The sequence below is a fragment of the Babylonia areolata genome, chromosome 8 (assembly GCF_041734735.1).
Source record: "Babylonia areolata isolate BAREFJ2019XMU chromosome 8, ASM4173473v1, whole genome shotgun sequence".
Classification (NCBI taxonomy): Eukaryota; Metazoa; Mollusca; class Gastropoda; order Neogastropoda; family Buccinidae; genus Babylonia; species Babylonia areolata.
In genome coordinates, this window is record NC_134883.1 from 47,541,901 (window position 1) to 47,567,952 (window position 26,052).

Sequence of the window (26,052 nt, forward strand, 5' to 3'; positions counted from 1 at the left end):
CCAGCTTGGGGCCGCCTCACTCCCACTTCCTTCAGCAGTTCCCAAACATTGACACCTTGATGTCAGTCAGCAACTTGGTGCTGCCGGGCCCGCCGGTCAGTGTGTCCAGTCTGATGGACAGTGCTGAGGACATGCAGTTTGATCCCTCCAGCTGCACTGAGCTGAAGGAAGTGCTGCCTCCGTTCAGTGTTGGGGATCATCAAGACACCTTGCTCAAAGAAAGAGTCCGCTCTGAGCAGGAGAAAGGGAACTTTGCTTCTGCCGATCAAAGGAAGCCTTTATGTGAAGGTGACATGAACATCCGTCCCATGACGCCAGAGGAAATGGCGTTTGTGGAAGGTTCACAGTTGACAGAGACCAGTGGGCCATCAACCACCGCCTCGTCTTTGATGCATCCGGTGTATGTGGACCACGACCGACTGATCCACTTTTACAACAACCCCACCAGCCCCCAGAGTCTGGGCAGCAACTGCTCCTCCCTCAGCTCCACAGGGACCAGCCGACCTCAGTCCCCAGACTGTCGACCCCAGCTGTGGTGCCGCACAGCAGCACAACACGTCCCCTGACGACTTCCGCAGAATGGCCAATGCCGGTGGCTATGTCCCTCTGAAGTTCATCGAGCTTCAGTCACAGAACATTGGGAAGAATCCCGCCTTGGATCGGAACGAGGAGGAAAGAATGCAGACGGAGAGCTCAGACTCGGAGCACACACGTGCCAAAAGATCGCGCGATGAAGGCAACAGCTCGCAGCAAGGAACCGGTTCTGATTTTTCGCCTGCTGCCAGCACGCCTGTTTACAGCAACGTAGACAGCCGCTGCCGACCCAAACCTACTCCCTGCACGTACACCATGTACCGGCCCTGGCGCCATGAACAGTCAGCAGTGCGCAGACTTCCAGCCCCGTTTCCTGCCCCACAGTGTCAGTCTGGACAGTGATGGTTACATGGACATGAACGGCACGGCACGCTGCCCTCCCCCCACCACCACCACCACAACCACCTCCTCCATGATGACGGGCATCCACACCTGCATGTCTGTGGACAGTTACATGAACACTCAGGTGTCGGAGTTCAACCTGCACAACGCCAGCTCCAGTCGTCTGCTGGACAGTGGAGGTCGGAACCTGTCCATGCCAAACCCAGACCCCATGCTCCACTCCAGGAGCAGACATCCCCTGCCAGCCAGCGGCGATGTGTTTCCGCCCAGAGACCGCCGGCCGTTGACCCAGGACCATGAACTGTTGCTGGACAAGCCGGAGCCGGAGCCGGAGTACACCTACATTGATGCCGTGTCACCGCCGCCGGACCTACCCAGAAGGTCATCTGACGGAGCCCTGCTGGCCTCGAGGGGCAGGCGCCATGGGACGGCTGATGATGACTTGGGCCGCAGGAACTCTGACGTGAAGCTAGAGCACCGAGGTTCTGTCAGCCCTTCTGAACTGCAGCAAGTGCCGGGCTGGAGTGCCAGAGTCACTGAGAGAACGGTACGCTGCTGTTTGTCTCTTTTACTTGGTGCCTTGCTTACCTGCTTAAATGATTCATCACTTTACCAGTTTAACTCTTTACCAATTTAACTCTTTCACTGCCAAGTTTCTTTTCTGTGAAAATCTCCCCAGAGCCAGATATTTTAGACTCAGCGCTCCCAGTCACATGATTCAGTTCGTATCAAAGCAACACAGTTGACTTGTTCACCTCAAACTGGGTCAGGGGTCAAGGGTGGATGTTTGTCTGTTTCCTATGGTGGTGAAAGAATGAAAAAGAAGATATGTTTATATATTTATCATCTTTTTTTTCTTTTACCTTGTGAACAGTGTCATTTTAACATGAAGTGGAACCTGATATGCATTAGTGAGAGTGGTCTGATTTCTTGTGATGACATAGAAATTGCATCACTTCTACTGTTATATAAACATTCTCTGGGATTACCAAGAACATGCGCTGAAAAACAATTTGAGACGACAAATTTCAGTCTGCAGTTGTAAAGGGCAGCAGTTTCTGTGCATTAAATGCTAAGGCTTTACTGACTGATTTTTTAGGCAGTTAACATTGTATGTACTGTTTGATTTTCTCAGCAATCAATCAGTTTTTTTGTTGTTTTTTTTCTTTCAAGTATTGATTTGTCTTCACTGTATATGCTTGCTTATTTTATATTCGTTCTGACCTCTCATTCAACTTTGGTTTTCTTCCAAGTCAGACTTTGTACTTTCGCAGTACCTTTTCACTGTGAATTTCTTCATTTGAGTTGGTTCAGATGTAGACAAACAGTCAGATTGACTCTACAGAACTACCAGTGGTGTCTTTCTTTTGATAATGATAGTAATGATGAGACATAGATTGGTGTGTGTTATTTCTGAGTTGTAGACACAGACCTAAGCTGTGCAGCCTCTTCACAATGCTGTGAAACCAGCTGTAGTTTTTGTTATCTGAACTGAGAAGGGAATGCGTATCATGTTGTTCAGGTATATATTGTTTTATTGTAATCACATGCACACACACACACACACACACACACACACACACACACAACACAACACAACACAACACAACACAACACAAACACACACACACACACACACACACACACAGATAATCATAATCATCTCACAGGTGTATATTATTTTTGAATGCAGGTGGACCATGAAATGTCCAGATATATCAACGATGATGGCAATTTCATCGTGTGGTGGTATGAAGTGGGGCGCAAATACGTGATCTCAGTCAGGTTAGTGGACTATTTCTGCTTCCTTTTCAACTCCTGGACTATCCCTGATATGGCTTTTGCTGCTGGCTTGGCTTGGAGCAACAATACCACATTAAGAACAAACGAAATGTAACTGAACACACATTCCCCTTGTTTGTCAGTTGCTGCAACAGATGGTATAATTGTCAGTTGGACCGTAGAATTCTGGTGCAGCAGAGGACCATAGAGACAGTTACTATTGTCAGAGGACAATAGAGAGAGAGTTACTGTTGTCAGAGGACCATAGAGAGAGTTACTTACTGTTGTCAGAGGACCATAGAGAGAGTTACTGTGTCAGAGGACCATAGAGAGAGAGTTACTGTTGTCAGAGGACAATAGAGAAAGTTACTATTGTCAGAGGACCATAGAGAGAGTTACTTACTGTTGTCAGAGGACCATAGAGAGAGTTACTGTGTCAGAGGACCATAGAGAGAGTTACTTACTGGTGTCAGAGGACCATAGAGAGAGTTACTGTTGTCAGAGGACCATAGAGAGAGTTACTTACTGTTGTCAGAGGACCATAGAGAGAGTTACTGTGTCAGAGGACCATAGAGAGTGTTACTTACTGGTGTCAGAGGACCATAGAGAGAGTTACTTACTGTTGTCAGAGGACCATAGAGAGAGTTACTTATTGTTCTCAGAGGACCATAGAGAGAGTTACTTACTGTTGTCAGAGGACCATAGAGATAGAGTTACTGTTACCAGAGGACCATAGAGAGAGTTACTGTTGTCAGAGGACCATAGAGAGAGTTACTTACTGTTGTCAGAGGACCATAGAGAGTTACTTACTGGTTACTTAATGTTGTCAGAAGACCATAGAGAGAGTTACTTACTGGTGTCAGAGGACCATAGAGAGAGTTACTTACTGTTGTCAGAGGACCATAGAGAGAGAGAGTTACTGTTGTCAGAGGACCATAGAGAGAGTTACTGGTGTCAGAGGACCATAGAGAGAGTTACTTACTGTTGTCAGAGGACAATAGAGTTACTTACTGTTGTCAGAGGACCATAGAGAGAGTTACTTACTGTTGTCAGAGGACCATAGAGAGAGTTACTTACTGTTGTCAGAGGACCATAGAGAGAGTTACTTATTGTTCTCAGAGGACCATAGAGAGAGTTACTTACTGTTGTCAGAGGACCATAGAGAGAGAGAGTTACTGTTAACAGAGGACCATAGAGAGAGTTATTGTTGTCAGAGGACCATAGAGAGAGTTACTTACTGTTGTCAGAGGACCATAGAGAGTTACTTACTGGTTACTTAATGTTGTCAGAAGACCATAGAGAGAGTTACTTACTGGTGTCAGAGGACCATAGAGAGAGTTACTGTTGTCAGAGGACCATAGAGAGAGTTACTGTTGTCAGAGGACCATAGAGAGAGTTACTGGTGTCAGAGGACTATAGAGTTACTTACTGTTGTCAGAGGACCATAGAGAGAGTTACTTACTGGTGTCAGAGGACCATAGAGAGAGTTACTGGTGTCAGAGGACCATAGAGAGAGTTACTTACTGGTGTCAGAGGACCATAGAGAGAGTTACTGTTGTCAGAGGACCATAGAGAGAGTTACTGTTGTCAGAGGACCATAGAGAGAGTTACTTACTGGTGTCAGAAGACCATAGAGAGAGAGAGAGTTACTGTTGTCAGAGGACCATAGAGAGAGTTACTGTGTCAGAGGACCATGGAGAGAGTTACTTACTGGTGTCAGAAGACCATAGAGAGAGTTACTTACTGGTGTCAGAGGACCATAGAGAGAGTTACTTACTGGTGTCAGAGGACCATAGAGAGAGTTACTTACTGGTGTCAGAGGACCATAGAGAGAGTTACTTACTGGTGTCAGAGGACCATAGAGAGAGTTACTTACTGTTGTCAGAGGACCATAGAGAGAGTTACTTACTGGTGTCAGAAGGCCATAGAGAGTGTTACTGGTGTCAGAGGACTATAGAGAGAGTTACTTACTGTTGTCAGAGGACCATAGAGAGAGTTACTTACTGGTGTCAGAAGGCCATAGAGAGTGTTACTGGTGTCAGAGGACTATAGAGAGAGTGTTACTGGTGTCAGAGGACTATAGAGAGAGTTACTTACTGTTGTCAGAGGACCATAGAGAGAGTTACTTACTGGTTACTTAATGTTGTCAGAGGACCATAGAGAGAGTTACTTACTGGTATCAGAGGACCATAGAGAGAGTTACTGTTATCAGAGGACCATAGAGAGAGTTACTTACTGTTGTCAGAAGACCATGGAGAGAGTTACTATTGTAGTTAGAATTCAGATATGGACCAGAGATTATGTGAACTGCACAGAATTCTTTAGCGCACGAAAGAATCACTGTTTCAATGTGAAGGAGGCTTCAGTGAGTGTGGATTGATCCATGTACATGCTGACCACATAGGAGGAAAGAAAATAGGGCTGATGTCCATGATCATTGTGTCAACCCAGTGTGTTGGTTAGTTGGGGACCACAATGGATTGCAAAATAACACGTTGTGCAGTTAACTGTTAAGGATTTTTCTTCAGGCAGTCCTTTGTATGCTTTGTGTGTGTGTGTGTGCATGCATGCGTGTGTGTGTGTGTGTGTGTGTGTGGTGTGTGTGTGTGTGTGGATAGTGGTGGTGGTGTTACCTACATGTATCAATTTGCAAGCGCCTGAGCTTCGCAGTTCTAGACTTTCCTGGCATCTGTGAAAAAAAACCAGTTGTCCCAGAAAGGAACACCAGATGCAAGCAAGCTTCCTCTCTCCTGACATGTATCAGACTGTAACTAGTTCTCCATTTGATGTAGCCTCTGTAGAATATAGTATCTGGTAACCTATTCTTCATGAGTCGAGTGGTTGTCAGTTTGAACATACAAACATGACGTACCTGTGTGTGTGTGTGTGTGTGTGTGTGTGTGAGAGAGAGAGAGAGAACACAAGAACCAAAGAACAGGAACCAAACTTGGTTGGATGGTAGGTATGCATGAGATCTTTAAAAGTCAGAAGGCTGAGAGATCAAATGCCAAGTTCATTATTCAGGTGAATTGAGAAAAGCTCAACACAGCTCATGTCTCACAGCCATTTCTCATCAAACTTTGGATCCATTCCTGATTCATGCACTGTATCATTTCTCACTAATTACATGTTTACAGTGTGTAATAACTCAGTAATAATGTAGCTATCATCCTACTGTAAAAAAAAAAAAAAAAATCTTTTCATGTACCTTTATATTCTAGAACTAACTTTCCACCAAGGCACCTGATGCATTCTGACCCTTTAAGAATAAAGCACTTCTTTCAACAGTCACTGTCTTCCCATCACAAGGAGTCTGGATAGCTTCCTTCCTCCAAGAATGCTCAAATCTCAACAGAAGAAATTAGAGAATATAACTAAACGAAATAGAACTGTGCATGTGTGTGTCTGGTATGAATGACAGCAGAAAAAAAGACACATTGACATACGTGTACGTCCTGTGTGCAAGGTTTCACATACCCACACAGCAGCACAGGCACTGAATCCTGAAACCCTGTGCATGATTCACACACACACTCCTGCACTGTGAACTGCTTTGTGAGTAGCCACCACTTCCTTGCAAACATGTCTCCCTACTAGAGTTGAGGATGTGCATTTTTTTTTTTTAACCCTTAACTCACTCAGTACGGCCAGTCCTCTCTTCTCCTCTACACAGACCCCTCGGATGTCCAGTGGGTGTCTGAATGACCCAACCTTTAGCTTCCGTCGTCAGAATTGTGGTATTCTTTGTCAACATTCACCTCTTCAGTATAAGAGCCTTCCGCTTGCAATATTTTGATGATGGTAATTGGGATGAAACGCTGTTAATGTCGTCTCTTTCGCCGTTCGTATGGAGAGAGTTAATGTGGGAGCCCATCCCTTTCCAAGTTCCATCATAAAGTACTGGCTGGCTGTTTGCTCCTTTCATGAGTCTTTCATTAACCTTTTCAGTGCCAGGCCTATTTTCTGCTCAGTGACAGCCATTAACCTTTTCAGTGCCAGGCCTGTTTTCTGCTCAGTGACAGCCATTAACCTTTTCAGTGCCAGGCCTATTTTCTGCTCAGTGACAGCCATTAACCTTTTCAGTGCCAGGCCTATTTTCTGCTCAGTGACAGCCATTAACCTTTTCAGTGCCAGGCCTGTTTTCTGCTCAGTGACAACCATTAACCTTTTCAGTGCCAGGCCTATTTTCTGCTCAGTGACAACCATTAACCTTTTCAGTGCCAGGCCTATTTTCTGCTCAGTGACAACCATTAACCTTTTCAGTGCCAGGCCTATTTTCTGCTCAGTGACAACCATTAACCTTTTCAGTGCCAGGCCTGTTTTCTGCTAAGTGACAACAATTAACCTTTTCAGTGCCAGGCCTATTTTCTGCTCAGTGGCAACAATTAACCTTTTCAGTGCCAGGCCTGTTTTCTGCTGAGTGATAACTATTTGCCAAGGGATTGTTGGTCACTGAGAACAGGAATTATGGCACTGTTCTTTTCAATGACACACCAGTGTCATGCAGATGTTGGGGTCTTTATGTCCAGATGTACATCTGCACACCTTTGTACAGTGAACTGATCACAGATAGCAAACTGGATGATCATTATTTTATGATTTTTTTTTTTTTCAAAGTGGGGTGTGGGCACTCACAAGTCATTTTACCCTCTGCACAGTTTTTAAACCGAAATAGGGGATGGGCATTTACTGGATACCGGGTGTTTACCAGGAAGTTTACAGTACTCGAGAAACTACATATTTGTGATTTTTACATGCACGTACATGTAGGGAAAGCAAGGAACAGACTATGGCATACCCTGACACAGTTCGGAAAGGACCACACATTTTATTAACAAGATCCTTTTTTTTTTTTTTTATCTCTCCCACAGCCACCTGCGTAGCATCCGACACTACGCAGTGTATGAGTCGGAGCGTGAGGGCAAAGTGTGGTATTACATCTTCCCCAAGGGGGCGCGGTTCACCAGCCTGGCGGCCCTCATTCTGCACTGTCAGAAACACGGGGTGGCGGAGCCCACCAAAACCTTTAAGACGCCCGATGGCAGAGAAGCGCATCGCAGCAGCAGTGGTACCAGTGGAAGGTTTTCCCACGTACGCCTCAAATACCCCATCCCTGCGCGAAGAAACTGAATCGCTCTCCAGTGAAGGAGTGGGGGAAGATAAAAAAGCCCAGCCCACACTTAACCTGCCTGCAGATTATGGATTATAACAGAAAACATTTGCAGCTGTGAAATAGATCTATTTTTTCATTTAAACATCTGTGCTTATGGATTATTTGAGCGGACATTTGTGACAGAGAAATAGATTTATTTTCCTATTTATGTGTTGTGCTCATCTTGATTTAAAAAAAAAACAGACTTGAGATCAGCGGCTGTGATTTATATTTCCTGGGTTTTGTGTTTTCAAAGTGAAAAGAAAAATGATATGCAGAAAAAAAAAGCAAGTGATGGGAACATAATATTTGTGTGTGCGTGTGCACGTGTGTGCGTGTGCGCGTGTGTCGTGCACACCCAGAAATGACCCCTTTGTGGTCGGATGGTGTATAAGCCACATAATTCGTGTGAGTGTAATTTGTACATGGATACGTGTATGTAATGTATATACTGTATAAATATGCATATGTATCCATCTATCCATCTGTCTGTCTCTGTCTGTCTATCAATATGTACATAGATATATATTATATATTTATACATGTATACATAGATATATATATATATATATATACATATATGGTATTGATAGGCATTCCAACGTGCATTCCCCAGACCAGTTGCGCTGCAAACCATCCACTGCTGCCACAGCCTCCAGAGAAAGGGAGGTAGACACCAGTGGTGACGGGCGCCATAGCCGAATGGTTAAAGCGTTGGACTTTCGATCTGAAGGTCCCGGGTTCGAATCACGGTGACGGCGCCTGGTGGGTAAAGGGTGGAGATTTTTACGATCTCCCAGGTCAACATATGTGCAGACCTGCCAGTGCCTGAACCCCTTCGTGTGTATACGCAAGCATAAGATCAAATACGCACGTTAAAGATCCTGTAATCCAGCGTTCGGTGGGTTATGGAAACAAGAACATACCCAGCATGCACACCCCCGAAAGTGGAGTATGGCTGCCTACATGGCGGGGTAAAAACGGTCATACACGTAAAAAGCCCACTCGCGTATATACGAGTGAACGTGGGAGTTGAAGCCCACGAACGCAGAAGAAGAAGAAGGCACCAGTGATGTAAAGATAACACAGACCAGTGGTCTGCACACTGTGTGGCTGATGCTGTCATGCTTGCTTCAACCCCATGTCAACCACTGTGCTACACTATAGCACCAACCTTGAATTAGCCCATGTTTATCTACTAGTTAATAAGTTGATTTATTTGATTAAAAAAAAAATGAGGGGTGGTGGGGGGCAAGGGGTGTGGGGTGTGGTGGGACTTCAGGTTTGTGACATGCTTCTATCAGTTATCTGTTTGTTTTGTTACTGTCATTGTTTTTTGTTGTTGTTGATGTTGCTGTTGTATATCAGATACTGTCTAGAGGATGAATGAGGACAAACGTAGTGGAGGGCGGTAAGGAGGGAGAAGGGGAGAGAGAGAGAGAGAGAGAATTCTTTATTTCTGAGGATAAACTCTGTGAAAGGGAGCAAGAGAGAGAGGGAGATGGAAAGAGAGAGAGAATTCTTTATTTCTGAGGATTTTAGATAAACTCTGTGAAAGGGAGCAAGAGAGAGAGGGAGATGGAAAGAGAGAGAAGACAAGATCCTTTATTTGGAGGATGTTAGGTTAGCACTGAGAGACAGACAGAGACAGAGAGAGAGAGAGAGAGAGAGCAAAGCACCAGCTACAGTCCAGACATGGTCCCGGTGTAACCCACACCTACATGCTGTGTATCTGCTGACCAACAAGCTTGCTGCTTCATACAGCTTATTTTAAAAAAAAAAAAAAATCCATACATTTATCCTTGCATGTCATGAGCCCCTGTTTGTGCAGTCAGCCTGTGTCTTTGGTGTATCCTCATAAACATGTACTTTAACCCTCTGGTGTTCACCTGAATTCACACAGGAATGCATCCTTGTGTTTGGCAGTGAAATGAATGTAAGGAAGTCAGCAACTTTTGTGAGGGCCCCACTCATTGTTTTGCTATTGAGCAACAGTTTTACTTCAGCTGTTTTATTTTATTTTTATTGTTATTTTTTTATTTTATTTATTTATTTCATTTATTTTATATTTTTGTGTTATTTTTACTTTATTTATTTTATTTTATTTATCTTTCTTGTTATTTATTTATTATTATTTATTTTTTAATTAATTTTTTTTTCTCAAGGCCTGACTAAGCGCGTTGGGTTACGCTGCTGGTCAGGCATCTGCTTCAGTGGCAGATGTGGTGTAGCGTATATGGATTTGACCGAACGCAGTGATGCCTCCTTGAGCTACTGATACTGATACTGACACTATGAGTTCAGCTATTTGAATATTGGGTTCAGCTCTGTTGAGTTCAGCTATTTGAATATTGGGTTCAGCTCTGATGAGTTCAGCTATTTGAATATTGGGTTCCCAGTTGTATGGTTAGTGCACTATTCTGTATGGTAGTGCTAGCAACAGATAAAGTTTTTCTGTCTGAAATTAGTTTCATAAACTATAGTACCATGGTAAGATACTACACTGTAAAGAAGTGCTAGCAACAGATGAAGTTTTTTTCAGACTAGGAGATCGATTTAATTTGTGTGTGTGTGTGTGTACTCACATTTTGCTGTGTGTATGTAACACTGATGTAATGTTTTATGTTAACAAAAGCGTTTTTGTAAAGCATCTAGAGCAGATTTCTGGATAGTGTGCTATATAAGTATCCATTATTATTATTATTATTATTTCATGTCCTATAGAACAATGGTGGGGCACTATACTGTAAAGCAGTACGTTTTTGGAACAGATAAATTTTTTTCAGGCTACATAGTTTGATGATGTGTAGAACCAAGGGTTGCTGCCCCAAGCTTACGGCTGAGTGTTGCTACTTTTATTTTCAGTACCACAACAGTTTGAAACAGCCGGGGTCTTGAGAAGATGCATTCATGTTGGACAGGGTCCAGTGTCAGGAGTATCTCCCCTTGTTGTCAGGTGGCATGGCGTCTTTCCTCAGTGAAACAAAATGTTGGTTTGGGGAAACCGAGACAAAGGCAAGCGGGGTCTGTCACACTAACAAAGAAACTGTTGTGTGTTGATCAAGAGGCGATCAGGTCGCTGTCACTCCAGTTGTTCTGAAAGGTGATGTACTGTTTCAATCAGATTGTTATCAGAACTGTGTCTCTGTTCTTCATTTTGTAGCTAAGTATTAAAGAATAACAACCTTGTACACTTGTAGCACTGAATTACTACAACTTCAAAAAATGGATGTTTAAAAAGTACCAGTAGTTTATTTGAGTCTTACAGTATCATTTTTTTTCTTTTCCATCTTTGTGTCATTGTTTTTCATCGTTATATTTATTATGTGCAACCCCATTTCACTAAAACTGTACAGCTAATGACATTGAAGGTGTCGGTGTTAGTGTTCTTTCTCGCTATCTTTCTCCCACTCCTGTTCTGTTTTCAGAAATGGTTTATCCCTGTATCTTTTTTCTCTTCTGCCCCCACCCCTCTCTCTGTCTCTCTCTTTCTATTGCCTAATTCCATTTTCTGATGCTTTTCCCCGCGTGATTTTGTACCCCAGGGATGGCTGGAAGAAAAGCTTCCTTTTTTTTTTTGGTGTTTATTTCAATACTTTAGAAAAATAGTATTTATTTCTTTGTTCATTCTATTTCTCTCCATCTCTGTCTCTCCCCTCTCTGTCTCTCTCTCTGTGAGTGTTTTTTTCTCTCTCTGCTGTGCCGAGTTTTCTATGCCTTCACTTGTATCACTCACAGGGCGTGATGACTGACCATTGACTGGCTGAGAGAGAGAGAGAGAGAGAGAGAGTGAGTGTGTGTGTGTGTGTGTGTGTGTGTGTGAGTGTATGAGAGAGAGAGAGAGAGTGAGTGAGTGTGTGTATGTGTGTGTGTGTGTGTGTGTGTGTGTGTTCATGACAGGACAGAGAAGGCAGGCAGATGGAGAGATAATGTCATCTGTTGTAAACTGTGCTTGTGCTGCATCTGTACAGCACTTTGTGTGTGTGTGTGTGTGTATGTGTGTGTGTGTGTGTGTATGTGTGTGTGTGTGTGTGTGTGTATGAGAGAGAGAGTGTGTGTGTGTGTGTTTGTATGACAGAGAGAGAGAGAGAGAGAGAGAGAGAGTGTGTGTGTATGAGAGAGAGAGAGAGAGAGAGAGAGAGTTGGAAATACAAAGAAGTGTGTCAAACAAAATGCATACATAGGTTATATTTTTCCACAGAAGCTTACGAGAGTGGGATGAAGTGCAATATATTTTTTGTTTGTTTGTTTTTTGTAACTTATTGAGTTTTGCATTTTTCAGCAGCACTCAGATCTGTACAGATTTAAGAAGCAGAAATTAATTCACATTTTTAACTATCATGGGAGCTTATGTACATTTTGGCACTCACGTAAAAGCAGAACATATTAAACATTACCACCAAGCTTAAAACATGTTCTGGGTACAAACATTCATTGCAGCTGTCAACATTCTCTGTATCGCAGGTAATTTGCTGTAAAATGTATGCTGGAAAATCATGGTTGTATATAAATAATACAAAAAAGTAAGATCATAATTCTAACGCTCAGGTTTGAGGTAATACTGAATGCAACTGTTGAACTAAAAAATCCTGATTGTGATTTAAGAAGTCTTGATTCTAATATCTTTATTTGAATTCTATTGGACATGATTGCAGTTTTAAGTCTTGATTCTAATATCTTTATTTCAATTCTATTCAACATGTTTTTAGTGGATACTATCCATGGATAGGGTGAGACAACAATAAAGCCTACAACTTTCACTGTTCCAAGGGGACTGCAGTTAATGACCTTGTGAATGTAAGATTAAATATCATTCACATTCTTTGAGACTGTTAGAGTTATGCACCAGTCACACACACACACACACACACATCTAAGTTCTTGTTCTTGGTTGTTGTTTTTTTTTTAACGGTCTTTCACTTTTGATTATTGGTTGAATTTCGTCTAACTCCACAGTCAACTTGATGTGAATACATATTGGATAGAACATGTGTGTTTGTGTCAGTGTGTGGTATATGCCATATATTCAAGAGTGGTTATGGCTTTCCTATTATCCACACAAGTTTTAATTTAAAAAAAAAAGACAAATTTGCATAAGAGATGTTAATATGGGGTTATGGGGTTGTAAAGAACTGTATTTTGTTTTTAAAAAAAAAGCAAAAAAAAGCATTGACTGCATTGTACAGAGTGGTATGGTAGCTTGTTCTAACTGCTTTCATCCTGTAGTGTGCATCAATGAAAAAATTAATTAATTGACCACAGACATTCCATACCTCATCGCCATTCCATGCTGATATTCACATTTTGACTTACAACAACATGCCATTCGAAAGTTCACCAACAAGCTGTTCCAGGGAAACGCTTGCAGCTGTTTAATTCTGTGTCCAAAAAGTGACAGCTTCTTTTTAAATGGGTTTCAGCAATTCCTTCACTTGTTGCCCACTCAGCAGAAGTTGCATTCAGTGTTCAGTCCTTATGAAACAGTGCACACCACAGTGTTTCAGTGTTCACCAGCCACTGATCGCTGTTCTCAGCCTGGGGATTGGGGACTGATTTGTTGGTTTGCTATTGATTTTTTGCTTTTCTTTCCTTCTTAGTTTCCAGGTTATTTATTTCACAGATTATTGGTGTTAGCCTTTGAAATTGTACCATGCAAGTTCAGGGGTGCTTAGATTTGGAAATCATGGTATTGAAGAGTGGTTTTAAATATATTTAAAAAATATTATATTTGTTTTATTAAAAAAATTACCCATTTCAAACCACCTTGACACCTTTAGTGTATTTTCATAATTCTTTAAAAATAAAGAAATGTTCGAAACATGCATCCTGCTTGAGTTGTCTGTGAGTGTGTGTGTGTGTGTGTGTGTGTGTGTGTGTGCGTGCACACGTGTGTGTGTGTATGTGTGTGTGTGTGTGGAAATGTGTGTAAGAGTGCATACACACCAGAAAAGAGAGACTGCAATAGAAGAAGAGGGTGTGGGGTGAGGGGACTGGCACATCAGTGTGAGAACACACACAAAGACTTTCAATAAATATTTATTGAGATGAGTGCAGTCCATTACGACAAAACCACATAAAGAGTGCATACCCAAGGCAGTTTTGGAGATAAAAGCATCTGATTTACATGGCACATACCATTTCATATGAAATATATAAACCATGCTCACACACACACTCACACACACACACACACAATTGTTCAGTCTGGTTACAAAATGGTATTCAAACAAACAAAATGGATAAAAGGATACCATTGCAATCCTTAAAGGATCTAAATTAGTGTTAAGTACAAATGAGAACAATAGCACAAAGGTTTATACCCTTCATGTATGCAAAAATTAACAACAACAAAAAACCAATCTACAGCTGTTTTGAACACTGAATTGCACAATGAATTCCACACCTCAAATGTTCATTTCAAACCATAGCAAAAGTTGTACAAATAAAAGGATATAAAACCGAAAAAAAGTGAAGGTACATAAAAACCAACACACAAAGAGACACAGAAATACAGGTACATCAAAATCAACACACAGATACACAGATATAGTGCGTCAGTTGGGAAGCAGCTTATCACCTTTATATTAGCAAAACACATGACATGTATACACATCAAAGTGACAGCAGATTTCACTTCAACCAGGTTTTCTGTGTTCATAAACAAACACTATCACTTCAACAACTTTTTCTGTTAATAAACATCATCAGCCTAACTTGAACAATGTTTTCTGTAAGTGAACAGAAACAGTCTAACTTGAACAATGTTTTCTGTCAATAAGCACATAATCAGCCTAATTTCAACAATATTTTCTGTAAATGAACAAACATACTCAGCTGAACTTCAACAATGCTTTATGTAGATAAACATAATCAGCCTAACTCCAACAATGTTTTCTTTCAGTAAACAAACATTATCTGCAAAATTTCCCCTACAGTCAATAAACAAACGTTATCAGCCTAACCTCAACAAAATGCTTTCTGTCAAAAAACTACTTCTTCGTTCGTGGGCTGCAACTCCCACGTTCACTCATATGTACATGAGTGGGCTTTTACATGCATGACCGTTTTTACGCTGCCATGTAGGCAGCCATACTCGGGGGGGTGTCAATAGACAAACAAAATCAGCCTAACCTCAACAAAATGTTTTCTGTCAATAAACAAACATAATCAGCCTAACCTCAACAAAATGCTTTCTGTCAATAAACAAACATAATCAGTCTAACCTCAACAAAATGCTTTCTGTCAATAAACAAACATAATCAGCCTAACCTCAACAAAATGTTTTCTGTCAATAAACAAACATAATCAGCCTAACCTCAACAAAATGCTTTCTGTCAATAAACAAACATAATCAGTCTAACCTCAACAAAATGCTTTCTGTCAATAAACAAACATAATCAGCCTAACCTCCACAAAATGTTTTCTGTCAATAAACAACATAATCAGCCCATATCCTTCAGCATGTCAAACACTGTGACCACAGCAAGGACCCAGCTGTTTGAAAATGGCCAGAATTGTTGGGAACTCTAAACTCCTGCCTGCAAGTAAACTATATATCTCAGTTCTCTGTAAATATAGTTTACTTGTGAACAGGAATTTCCAGTTTTCAACATTTATTTGCAGACAGGAATTTCTAGCTGTCAGAATTTCATACCACATTCAAACTGCTCAATGACAGATAAATAGACAGATAGATATAGATGTATAGCAGTCACAAATGATTAATCAAATATATATACTCGTATCTGTAAAAGTCGCAAACTAATATAGATGAGAAATTAATCTATAACACCTCAGCAGCCACAAATCGATCTATATCTATATATATCTATATCTAGAGAGAGAGATCTATCATGTGTAACAGCCTGTAAGCCTCAAACAGAAATGTGTCACATGATAAAATCAACCCCTAGAACCCACAGACTGGTGAGGGGAGGGGGGTGTGTAAGGGGAGGAGGGTGTGTAAGGGGAGGAGGGTGTGTGAGAGGAGGGGTCATATCTCCCCCCCCCCATCCCCCCAACCCCCTTCTCCCCCACAGAGCTAGAAATGCCCACATCATTTCTAGTTGCTGTGGGAACTTGTCTCCCTTTATTTTCACCTACCACCCCTCAGTAAAACGACTGCTGATACAGTAACTACCGTCAGTGCAACAAGTCAGCAGACATAACTGATCAGTAAGCAGGACGTACGACAGGGTAAGGACACACCAGGGTGGAGGGTAGAGGAGATAACTGATCAGTAAGCAGGACGTACGACAGGGTAAGGACACACCAGGGTGGAGGGTAGAGGAGATAACTGATCAGTAAGCAGGACGTATGACAGGGTAAGGACACACCAGGGTGGAGGGTAGAGATAACTGATCAGTAAGCAGGACGTATGACAGGGTAAGGACACACCAGGGTGGAGGGTAGAGGAGATAACTGATCAGTAAGCAGGACGTATGACAGGGTAAGGACACACCAGGGTGGAGGGTAGAGGAGATAACTGATCAGTAAGCAGGACGTACGACAGGGTAAGGACACACCAGGGTGGAGGGTAGAGATAACTGATCAGTAAGCAGGACGTATGACAGGGTAAGGACACACCAGGGTGGAGGGTAGAGGAGATAACTGATCAGTAAGCAGGACGTATGACAGGGTAAGGACACACCAGGGTGGAGGGTAGAGATAACTGATCAGTAAGCAGGACGTATGACAGGGTAAGGACACACCAGGGTGGAGGGTAGAGGAGATAACTGATCAGTAAGCAGGACGTATGACAGGGTAAGGACACACCAGGGTGGAGGGTAGAGATAACTGATCAGTAAGCAGGACGTATGACAGGGTAAGGACACACCAGGGTGGAGGGTAGAGGAGATAACTGATCAGTAAGCAGGACGTATGACAGGGTAAGGACACACCAGGGTGCAGGGTAGAGGAGATAACTGATCAGTAAGCAGGACGTATGACAGGGTAAGGACACACCAGGGTGGAGGGTAGAGATAACTGATCAGTAAGCAGGACGTATGACAGGGTAAGGACACACCAGGGTGGAGGGTAGAGATAACTGATCAGTAAGCAGGACGTACGACAGGGTAAGGACACACCAGGGTGGAGGGTAGAGATAACTGATCAGTAAGCAGGACGTACGACAGGGTAAGGACACACCAGGGTGGAGGGTAGAGATAACTGATCAGTAAGCAGGACGTATGACAGGGTAAAAAACTACTTCTGGTGGAGGTGCAACCAGACATAACTGAGTGCAGTAAGCATGACGTATTACCAGGTAAGGCACAACTCCATGGGTGGGGTGAAAGAGACAAACAAATCAGTAACAACGTTCGTCATAAACAAACCCATAACGTTAATAACAAAATGATTCAGTAAACAGACATAGACAGCTAACGCCACAAACAGGGTTGAAGGTAACAATAACTGATATCTTAAGCAACACTGTGACCACGGAAGGACACCCAGCTGTTGAAAATGGAGAATTGGACATTAATGCAGACTATACTAGTTACAGAACATAGTTTACTTGTGACAGGAATTCCATTTCAATAAGCAGAGACTATTTAACAGTGTGTAAAGGAACACCAGGTTGTAAGTAAATACAACTGATCCTAGTTAACAGGCTTTGACAGGAATTAGGACAAAAACAGGGATTAGTGTAGAATCATACAATTCAAAGCCAGACTGTACATGACAGATGTAAGGATATAGCCAGGTCAGCAAGATATAATAAACTGTATCATATATACTGAGGAAATATACATATAAGATGACAACCAACGTAATAGAGAGAATAATCTACATCACTAGCAGCCACAATCGACAGTAAGAACTACATCTAGGGAGGAGTCATAGAGTAACACCTGAACTAACAGAAATGTGCACAGATATCACCCCTAAGACCACACCAGGGGGGAGGGAGAGGGGAGAAAGTCATAAGCCACGACAATGACAGAGGTAAAATCCACATCAGTCTAGGTGTGAGAGATAACTGTATCATACACCCTCAGTAAGACGCTAACGTACACGTCAGGCAACCCAAGGTCAGCAGACATAACTGATCAGTAAGCAGGACGTATGACAGGGTAAGGACACACCAGGGTGGAGGGTAGAGATAACTGATCAGTAAGCAGGACGTATGACAGGGTAAGGACACACCAGGGTGGAGGGTAGAGAGATAACTGATCAGTAAGCAGGACGTATGACAGGGTAAGGACACACCAGGGTGGAGGGTAGAGAGATAACTGATCAGTAAGCAGGACGTATGACAGGGTAAGGACACACCAGGGTGGAGGGTAGAGATAACTGATCAGTAAGCAGGACGTACGACAGGGTAAGGACACACCAGGGTGGAGGGTAGAGGACATAACTGATCAGTAAGCAGGACGTATGACAGGGTAAGGACACACCAGGGTGGAGGGTGGAGGAGATACAGTGAAAAAGGGAGTGGAGGGAAGCCTGCACTGAAGCTGCAGAGATGCCAACCCCTGTCAAGTGTTTGTAGGAACAATCAGGAAATTTGGTAGGAACGTTCTGAATCTGATAGGAACACTGGGACTCCCAGCCACTTTTCTTTCAGGTGTCTGCTGACATCGTCAACCCCCCCATGGCTGATAGAAATGTCGAACTCACACACAGCACAATGAGCATGCCAGTTCCCTTAAACGGAGGGCACGATGCACAGATATTTGTCAGTGTACGTTTGGCCAAACTTTGATTCCCACCGCTGCTTCTCTACAGCTGACACATCTGTGGCACTGTGTCGCTTCCCTGGCCTCTTTCTGTCTAGTTTCTCACAATCAGAATGCATGACTGACTGTCTCTGTTTCTAGCCACATGTTCCTTCCCTGCACTCCATAGCTTAATCCACCACACTCGTTCCTTCCCTGCACTCCATAGCTTAATCCACCACACTCCATAGCTTAATCCACCACACTCGTTCCTTCCCTGCACTCCATAGCTTAATCCACCACACTCGTTCCTTCCCTGCACTCCATAGCTTAATCCACCACACTCGTTCCTTCCCTGCACTCCATAGCTTAATCCACCACACTCGTTCCTTCCCTGCACTCCATAGCTTAATCCACCACACTTGTGCCTTCCCTGCACTCCATAGCTTAATCCACCACACTCATTCCTTCCCTGCACTCCATAGCTTAATCCACTAACCTTGCTCCTTCCCTGCACTCCCTAGCTTAATCCACCACACCTTGTGCCTTCCCTTGCACTCCATAGCTTAATCCACCACACTCATTCCTTCCCTGCACTCATAGCTTAATCCACCACACTTGTTCCTTCCTGCACTCCATAGCTTATCCACCACACTCGTTCCTTCCCTGCACACTCCATAGCTTAATCCACCACACTTCATTCCTTCCCTGCACTCCATAGCTTAATCCACCAAGCTTGTTACCTTCCCTGGCACTCATAGCATATCACCTACACTTCCTGGTAATGTTAACCACACAAGTCCTGTCATGTATCCCACTGTCCTCCTGCCTCCATCTTATCACCAGTGTCTGTCCCTGATCCAAGTAATCATGCTTGTTCCTCCTTGTCATCAATAGCTATCACACAGCGTCCTGCCGTAAGCTTACCACCAGGCTACTTCCATGTGACTCCATGCTATAATCCGAAAATAAACTGTTTTTGACTCTGCTTATCCACAACCTTCACTGCATCCAGCTAAATAAACCCCCGCACATAATCCTAACAGTTTTGCACTCCATAGCTGACCACCACAACTCGTTGCCTTCAAACATCAAGCTACCACAGGTTTTCCTCCCTGTCACCACAAGTTATCCGACCACTTGGCAATCTGACACTCATACTTAATCCACACTCCTCCTCCGCCTCCATAGAAATATCAACATGCGTCCTCATATAGCTCAATCAACAAATTGACTTCCTGACTCATAGTTAATAACCATAACCCTTCTATCCATAGTTATCACAATGCCCTGCATATAGAAAACAACATTTTTCCACCATACTAACCAAACTTGTTACATTTCACCCAACTGTATACAGGTACTTCTTCACCTACAACAACCATAGCTAATCCCCCTTGCTTTTCCTTCCTTGCATCCCTGCTTAACACAAAGCTTCCTGTAGTTTAGTGTCTTCCCACCTCACATACAATCCACACACTGGTTCATCCATACTGCACTCCAGTTAAACACACACACACCGTCCTTCCTCACTCCATGCGTTAATAAACAACATGTACCTCCCTGCACCCCTTATCCCCCAGCACTGCCTTCCTGCACTCATCTTATACCGACACAGGCTTTCCTTTGTTGCTTGATACACTTTCCTTCCCGCATCATAGGTTATCACATCTTCTTCTGCCCATAAATAGACATGTTCCCTTCCTGCATATAGTTACCCCACTTGAGTCCTTCTGCACTCCATAGCTTAATCCACCACACTTGTTCCTTCCCTGCACTCCATAGCTTAATCCACCACACTTGCTCCTTCCCTGCACTCCATAGCTTAATCCACCACACTTGTTCCTTCCCTGCACTCCATAGCTTAATCCACCACACTTGTTCCTTCCCTGCACTCCATAGCTTAATCCACCAGGCATAGACGCTGTTTGACCGAGACGCAACTTAAGCCACGTTCTTTCCTGTTCAGGCAAATGATTAATTAAGCTAATTGGTCCACTCAATGCTGTTTCAATGTAAACACTCACATGATTAGCTGAGCAACATCACATGACACCAAGGTTTGTAGTGACTGTCCTGGCCTCGTGATCAATAGGTCTACAGCGTCTGGGTAATGTTACCAGAGGAAAGCATGTGATGTGACTGTCCTGGCCTCGTCATCAATAGGTCTACAGCGTCTGGGTAATGTTACCAGAGGAAAGCATGTGACCATGCTGCATAATCGAAAATAAACTCGAAACAATTTTGATGCTGGTGTAGCGTCGAAACAAACTGCAATCGAGCGTAAAAAAAAAACTGGGCGAAATCGTAACAGTTGGCAGTCTCTGAAGCTGACACAGCCACAAACTGGTTGCCCAAAGGACAAGCAGAGAGAGTATTTCCACCTGTCCACCACAAGGTTTCGATGTCCTGGACAATGGGACAGGTCAGTATTTCCAGCCCTGCCCCGCCAACCCATATCAAGAAAAGCTGTATGCAAGTCATGGGCCTCACTTAGCTGACAAGAAGCAGAATTAGGAATTCAGCTCATAGTAATAACCATAACCCTATTACAAGTTCAAAAGAAAATAGAAAAAAACATTTCAATCAAACACTAACTAAACTTGTGTAACATTTCAACACACTGGTAACAAGGAAAACGTTTCACTAACAACAAGACCAGAGAACATTGTGACATTTCATGTTGACTGCTCGAAACAAGAAAGATTCCTGGAGGTTGTGTCTTCAACTCACAATACAAGACACCAGGTCAGACCGGATACTGCTACACAGTATAAACACACACACACACACACACAGTGGTGTATAAAAACAGAAAACAGCACATTCACAGCAGTGCTTACCTAGAAATGTATTATGAAAAGGACACAGGGTTTTTTTTTGTTGATTAGCACTTCTCTTCTATGGTGTTTCAGAGGATGTTTCCCAATAAAGAGGACAGTTCTTGTTGATTAGTACTCTCCTTGAAGGGTGCTTCAGAGAAAGCTCTCCACAGTGGATTTCAGGCTTCTGAGACAATGCTGTCCACTTGTCTTTACTTGATAAAACATTTGTTCCTTTATTTTGTGTGTGTGTGTGTGTGTGTGTGTGTGTGTGTGTGTGTGTGTATGTGTGTGTGTGATGGCATGTGCACACACCTCCAGTCTTATAAACATTAAGGTTTCATGACCTATAGAATCTGTTCTGCTCTAAATTCTGAGCGCAGGAGAGAGTGGGGAGGGTGGGATGGGGGGAAAGGAGGGGTAGTGGGGAGGGTGGGGGGACAGGAGGTGACTGGGGAGGGTGGGGGGACATGAAGGGGACTGGGGAGGGGAGTGGGGAGTGGGGGAAACAGGAATCATATATCCATCTCACAGTGAACAAAAAAAAAAAAAAAAAAAAAAAAAATTGAACAAAGTGATTTTCAGTCCACACTTTGTTCATGAATGAAAAACAAAAAACAACCCCCCCCCCCCACCCCAACAAAACACCCCCACAGCAACAAATTTTCATGTGAAGACGTTGACATCAAAAGATAGGTTGCAGTGACTACAAAATAAAGCATGATTAACAAGTGACTGATCTTTTGCAACAAGTGTCACTGGCACTGAAAACAATATTCCTTGCCCCCCCCACCCCTCCCCACAACCCCCTCCAAATCCCCCATGTGGGCATTTTGCTTTATATGTGACAAAATACATCAATCCATAAGACTCTCTCTCTCTCTCTCTCTCTCTCTCTATATATATATATATATATATTAGCGTTACCTACATTTATATAAACAGGAACACCCAAACTGTGTGTGAAATAAGAACAATTCTACAGGTCGCAAACTGAAGCGGCTGATGCTGTGCAGAAGAGCGTGAACAATGACAACAGCAATAAATACACGACGCACTGGGACCGACACAGGTGTGGCAAACAGCAACATATCAATATCACAATTCACTACCGCTGTCAACATTGTCTACACAGCCAGCAACACAAGCTACTCTAGTGCCGTCTTTCACACAGAGCACGCAGCATGCAAAATATCCGTCTTTCACACAGAGCACACAGCATGCAAAATATCAGTCTTTCACACAGAGCACACAGCATGCAAAATATCAGCCTTTCACAGAAAACTGACATCACGTAAGATATCTATCTCTTTAGTTTATGGAGAACTGACATCACATAAAATATCTATCCGCTTGTTCATATGTCACATTTGTTCAGACACCTTAGAATGGCAAAAATGGGAGGGGAGAGAGAGAGAGAGAGAGAGAGAGAGAGAGAGAGAACTCAGAAAGTTTAACGTACATCGGCCTTGGGCCACAATACAATGGGGAAGGGTGGATCGGTGAGGTTGCATACAACATTGTGTTATCCATAGCAACAACAACAACAAAAACAAGTACAAACTGAATGAATATATACTTAAACAATGTGCCCATCATATGGACATTTGTTTTGATATAGTATTTCACTATGCTTGATCATCGACTGCACATGAACTTTTTCCTTGTATTGATAGCATGGAGAGAGAGAGAGAGAGAGAGAGAGAGAGAGAGAGGAAAGCAGCTAATGAATTGATACAAGGGATAGCACATGATAGATTTTCTGTTTCTCTCTCTCCCCCCTTTTTTTCTAAATTATTTTTCTTAGCATATAACTTATTATAAGATCAGTCCCAATACTTTGACACCTCCGTGAAACTGAAAACTGAAACCGATCTCTGACTGTGAAAATGAAGCGTACGGAGTTTGAGAGTACTGGAAACAGCATTATCAACAGTACAACAACAAAATACATGCTGAACACACAGGACAGCAGGCAAATGACAAGTCAGTAATCTATTTTGTAATTCATTACTATTACACCTTACACTGTTTCTCTCTTTTTTTTTTCTGAAGCGTTTGTGATGTAGTGTAATTTAATCAGTCTGCACACGCCGACGCTTCCTTGAAACTGAAAGCTTAACTTACAACAAAATATGTATATCTATTGTTAAAATCAAACAACAGAATAAAATTATGATCATCTACTGGTGAACTCCAGTTATTTGGCATGCCTATTGTGACCCATATACGTAGGTTGAATCTTATTCCTAACTGAAATACAATCGTTCTATATCCCACGCCTCATTATCTGCACACCTGATGTAGAGGAGAAGGCAGTGTCCATTGGCATGAAGAATGGTGTTGGCCACTGGGGAAGGGGAGGGGGAGGGGGGCAGGACGAAGAGGGAGTGGGGGAGGGAAGGGGTGGTGGTGGTGCAGGGGAAGGAGGGTGGGACTATACGTCAGGATATACAACACCAGGATGAACCTGTCACAGCAGTCTCAGTCAGTGCGCAAAGCCAACAGTGTGATGTACAGTGAGTGTGGTTATCTGGCAACGGCAAACATTTGCGCTTGTGATTAGTGTGTGTGTGTGTGTGTGTGTGTGTGTGTGTGTGTGTGTATGCATTCTTGTGTGTGTGTGTGTATATGTGTATGCGTTCATGTGTGTGTGTGTGTGCGTGAGTGTGCATGCATGTGTAGGTGTGTGTGCCTGTGTGTGTGTGTGAAAACCGAACAGTGCAGCACACAGACCGACCAACCAGTGGCACAGACACTGACACCCACACCGACACTGTGACACTGACACCCACACTGTGACACTGACACCCACACCAACACTGTGACACTGACACCCACACCAACACTGTGACACTGACACCCACACCAACATTGTGTCACTGACACCCACACCGACATTGTGACACCGACACCCACACCAAAACTGACACCCACACCAACATTGTGTCACTGACACCCACACCGACATTGTGTCACTGACACCCACACCAACATTGTGTCACTGACACCAACAAGTGTCACTGACACCCACACCAACATTGTGTCACTGACACCCACACCAACACTGTGTAATGTCCATGTCACAGCGTCCTCCCAAACAGCTCTGACTAGAAACAGAACACCGTGACACAAACAGCAAAAGCATGAACAGCATGCGGATCCTTTCCACAGGGAAAAGTGCATGCTCTCATTTCTAAGAACCGCACACACAGGACAGCAGAAGATGAAGGATGTCTGTGTGTGTTTGACTGGAGACACGGTTCACTGGTCAGCTCACAACACACTGTGGGAAGGAGACTGTGCTTGTGATCTGAGAGGTTGGGACGACAATTACACCTTCCACTTATCTCAATTTGCACTTGTATGTGTGTGATTTTTGTTGTTGGTTTTTTTTTTTTTTTGTGTGTGTGTGTGTGTGTGTGTGTGTATGCATGAGCATGTGTGAGTGTATGCATATGTGTGTGAGTGTGCATGTGCACTAAAGACAAAAATGAGCAAAGTACATGTAAATGCACGTCCCTAAATGCACACCACTATTTCAATGCTGGTGTGTGACAGAGAGGTACATGTGGCTGGCTGAACAGAGAACTGGAATGACTGGCACCGTTATCAGCAGACTGCGGCAGCAAGACAAGAAGCTGCTTTTCTCTGTTAACTCACTCAGTACGGCCTGTCCTCTCTTCTCCTCTACACAGACCCCTCGGATGTCCAGTGGGTGTCTGAATGACCCAACCTTTAGCTTCCGTCGTCAGAATTGTGGTATTCTTTGTCAACGTTCACCTCTTCAATATAAGAGCCTTCCACTTGCAATATTTTGATGGTGGTAATTGGGGTGAAACGCTGTTAACGTCGTCTCTTTCGCCGTTCGTATGGAGAGAGTTAATGATGGAGAGACAGACTGACAGGTGCAGCAATCTGTGGCACAGCAGTGCCCTACACACAGAGACATTCCCTGTGGAGAAAGCTGTCCACACCTGAGCCGCTCAAACAGTGAAGCCTGACAGACACTTCGTTGCCAGAGGACTTGACAGGCAGCGAGTCAGCGATGATGTGATGGAACATGGTGTGACCAGCGGTGTACAGCATGTCTAAGGCACTGCGGTGGTTTCACAACACGCTGATTGTCTGACAAAGTCCCGCACAAGGCACAGAGGGGTAGAGTGGGGGTTGGGGGGGGGGGGGGTTCCCCGAAAGGAAGATTTTCGATGAATCACAAACACTGGAGTAAAACATGTTCAGCTTATCAAGCAGACTCATACGTGATTGATTCTTACAAAACAGCCCACAATATCACTGTACAGAATAGAAAAATATAACAACTACATTATGTCATTACTGAATTGGCAATATTTCATTTGTGAAACCTACACAGTCCTTATGATGACATACAACTGATGAACTGATAATGGTCAGTGAAATTAAGTAAAATATTATCATCATGATATTTGTGTTTCCTTTCATGATAATTTAAAAAATGTGTGTGTGTGTGTGTGTGTGTGTGTGTGTGTGTGAGTAAGTGATATCTAGTAAATCTGCCTCTACACCACCTCCGTTCTGATGCAATTAGCTAACTTTTTTTTTTTTTAATGATGTGCGTGATTATATCATGTTCATGTCTATAATGAACTTGGGATTACACAAGTTAACTTACCTGTAGATTAATAGAATGATTCTGATTTTATTTGATTCTGATTTG

The 26,052-nt window shown here is 43.1% G+C and overlaps 2 protein-coding genes across 2 annotated transcripts in view; both read left to right on the forward strand.

Annotated features, from left to right (window-relative positions):
* The window catches only part of LOC143284888 (uncharacterized), a 13,194-nt gene extending 12,481 nt beyond the window's left edge, over positions 1-713 (forward strand). The window contains exon 5 of the mRNA XM_076592007.1: positions 1-713. This exon is cut by the window's left edge and continues 178 nt beyond it. Within this exon, the coding sequence (XP_076448122.1) occupies positions 1-566 (566 nt within the window). The 3' untranslated portion in view covers positions 567-713.
* A 13-nt stretch (positions 714-726) lies between these two features.
* On the forward strand, positions 727-13,153 carry LOC143284889 (uncharacterized). The gene is made up of 3 exons (XM_076592009.1): positions 727-1,483; positions 2,630-2,721; positions 7,590-13,153. Exons 1-3 carry the CDS (start codon positions 869-871, stop codon positions 7,846-7,848), a joined length of 966 nt encoding a protein of 321 aa, XP_076448124.1. The 5' UTR covers positions 727-868; the 3' UTR covers positions 7,849-13,153.
* Positions 13,154-26,052: the final 12,899 nt, after the last annotated feature.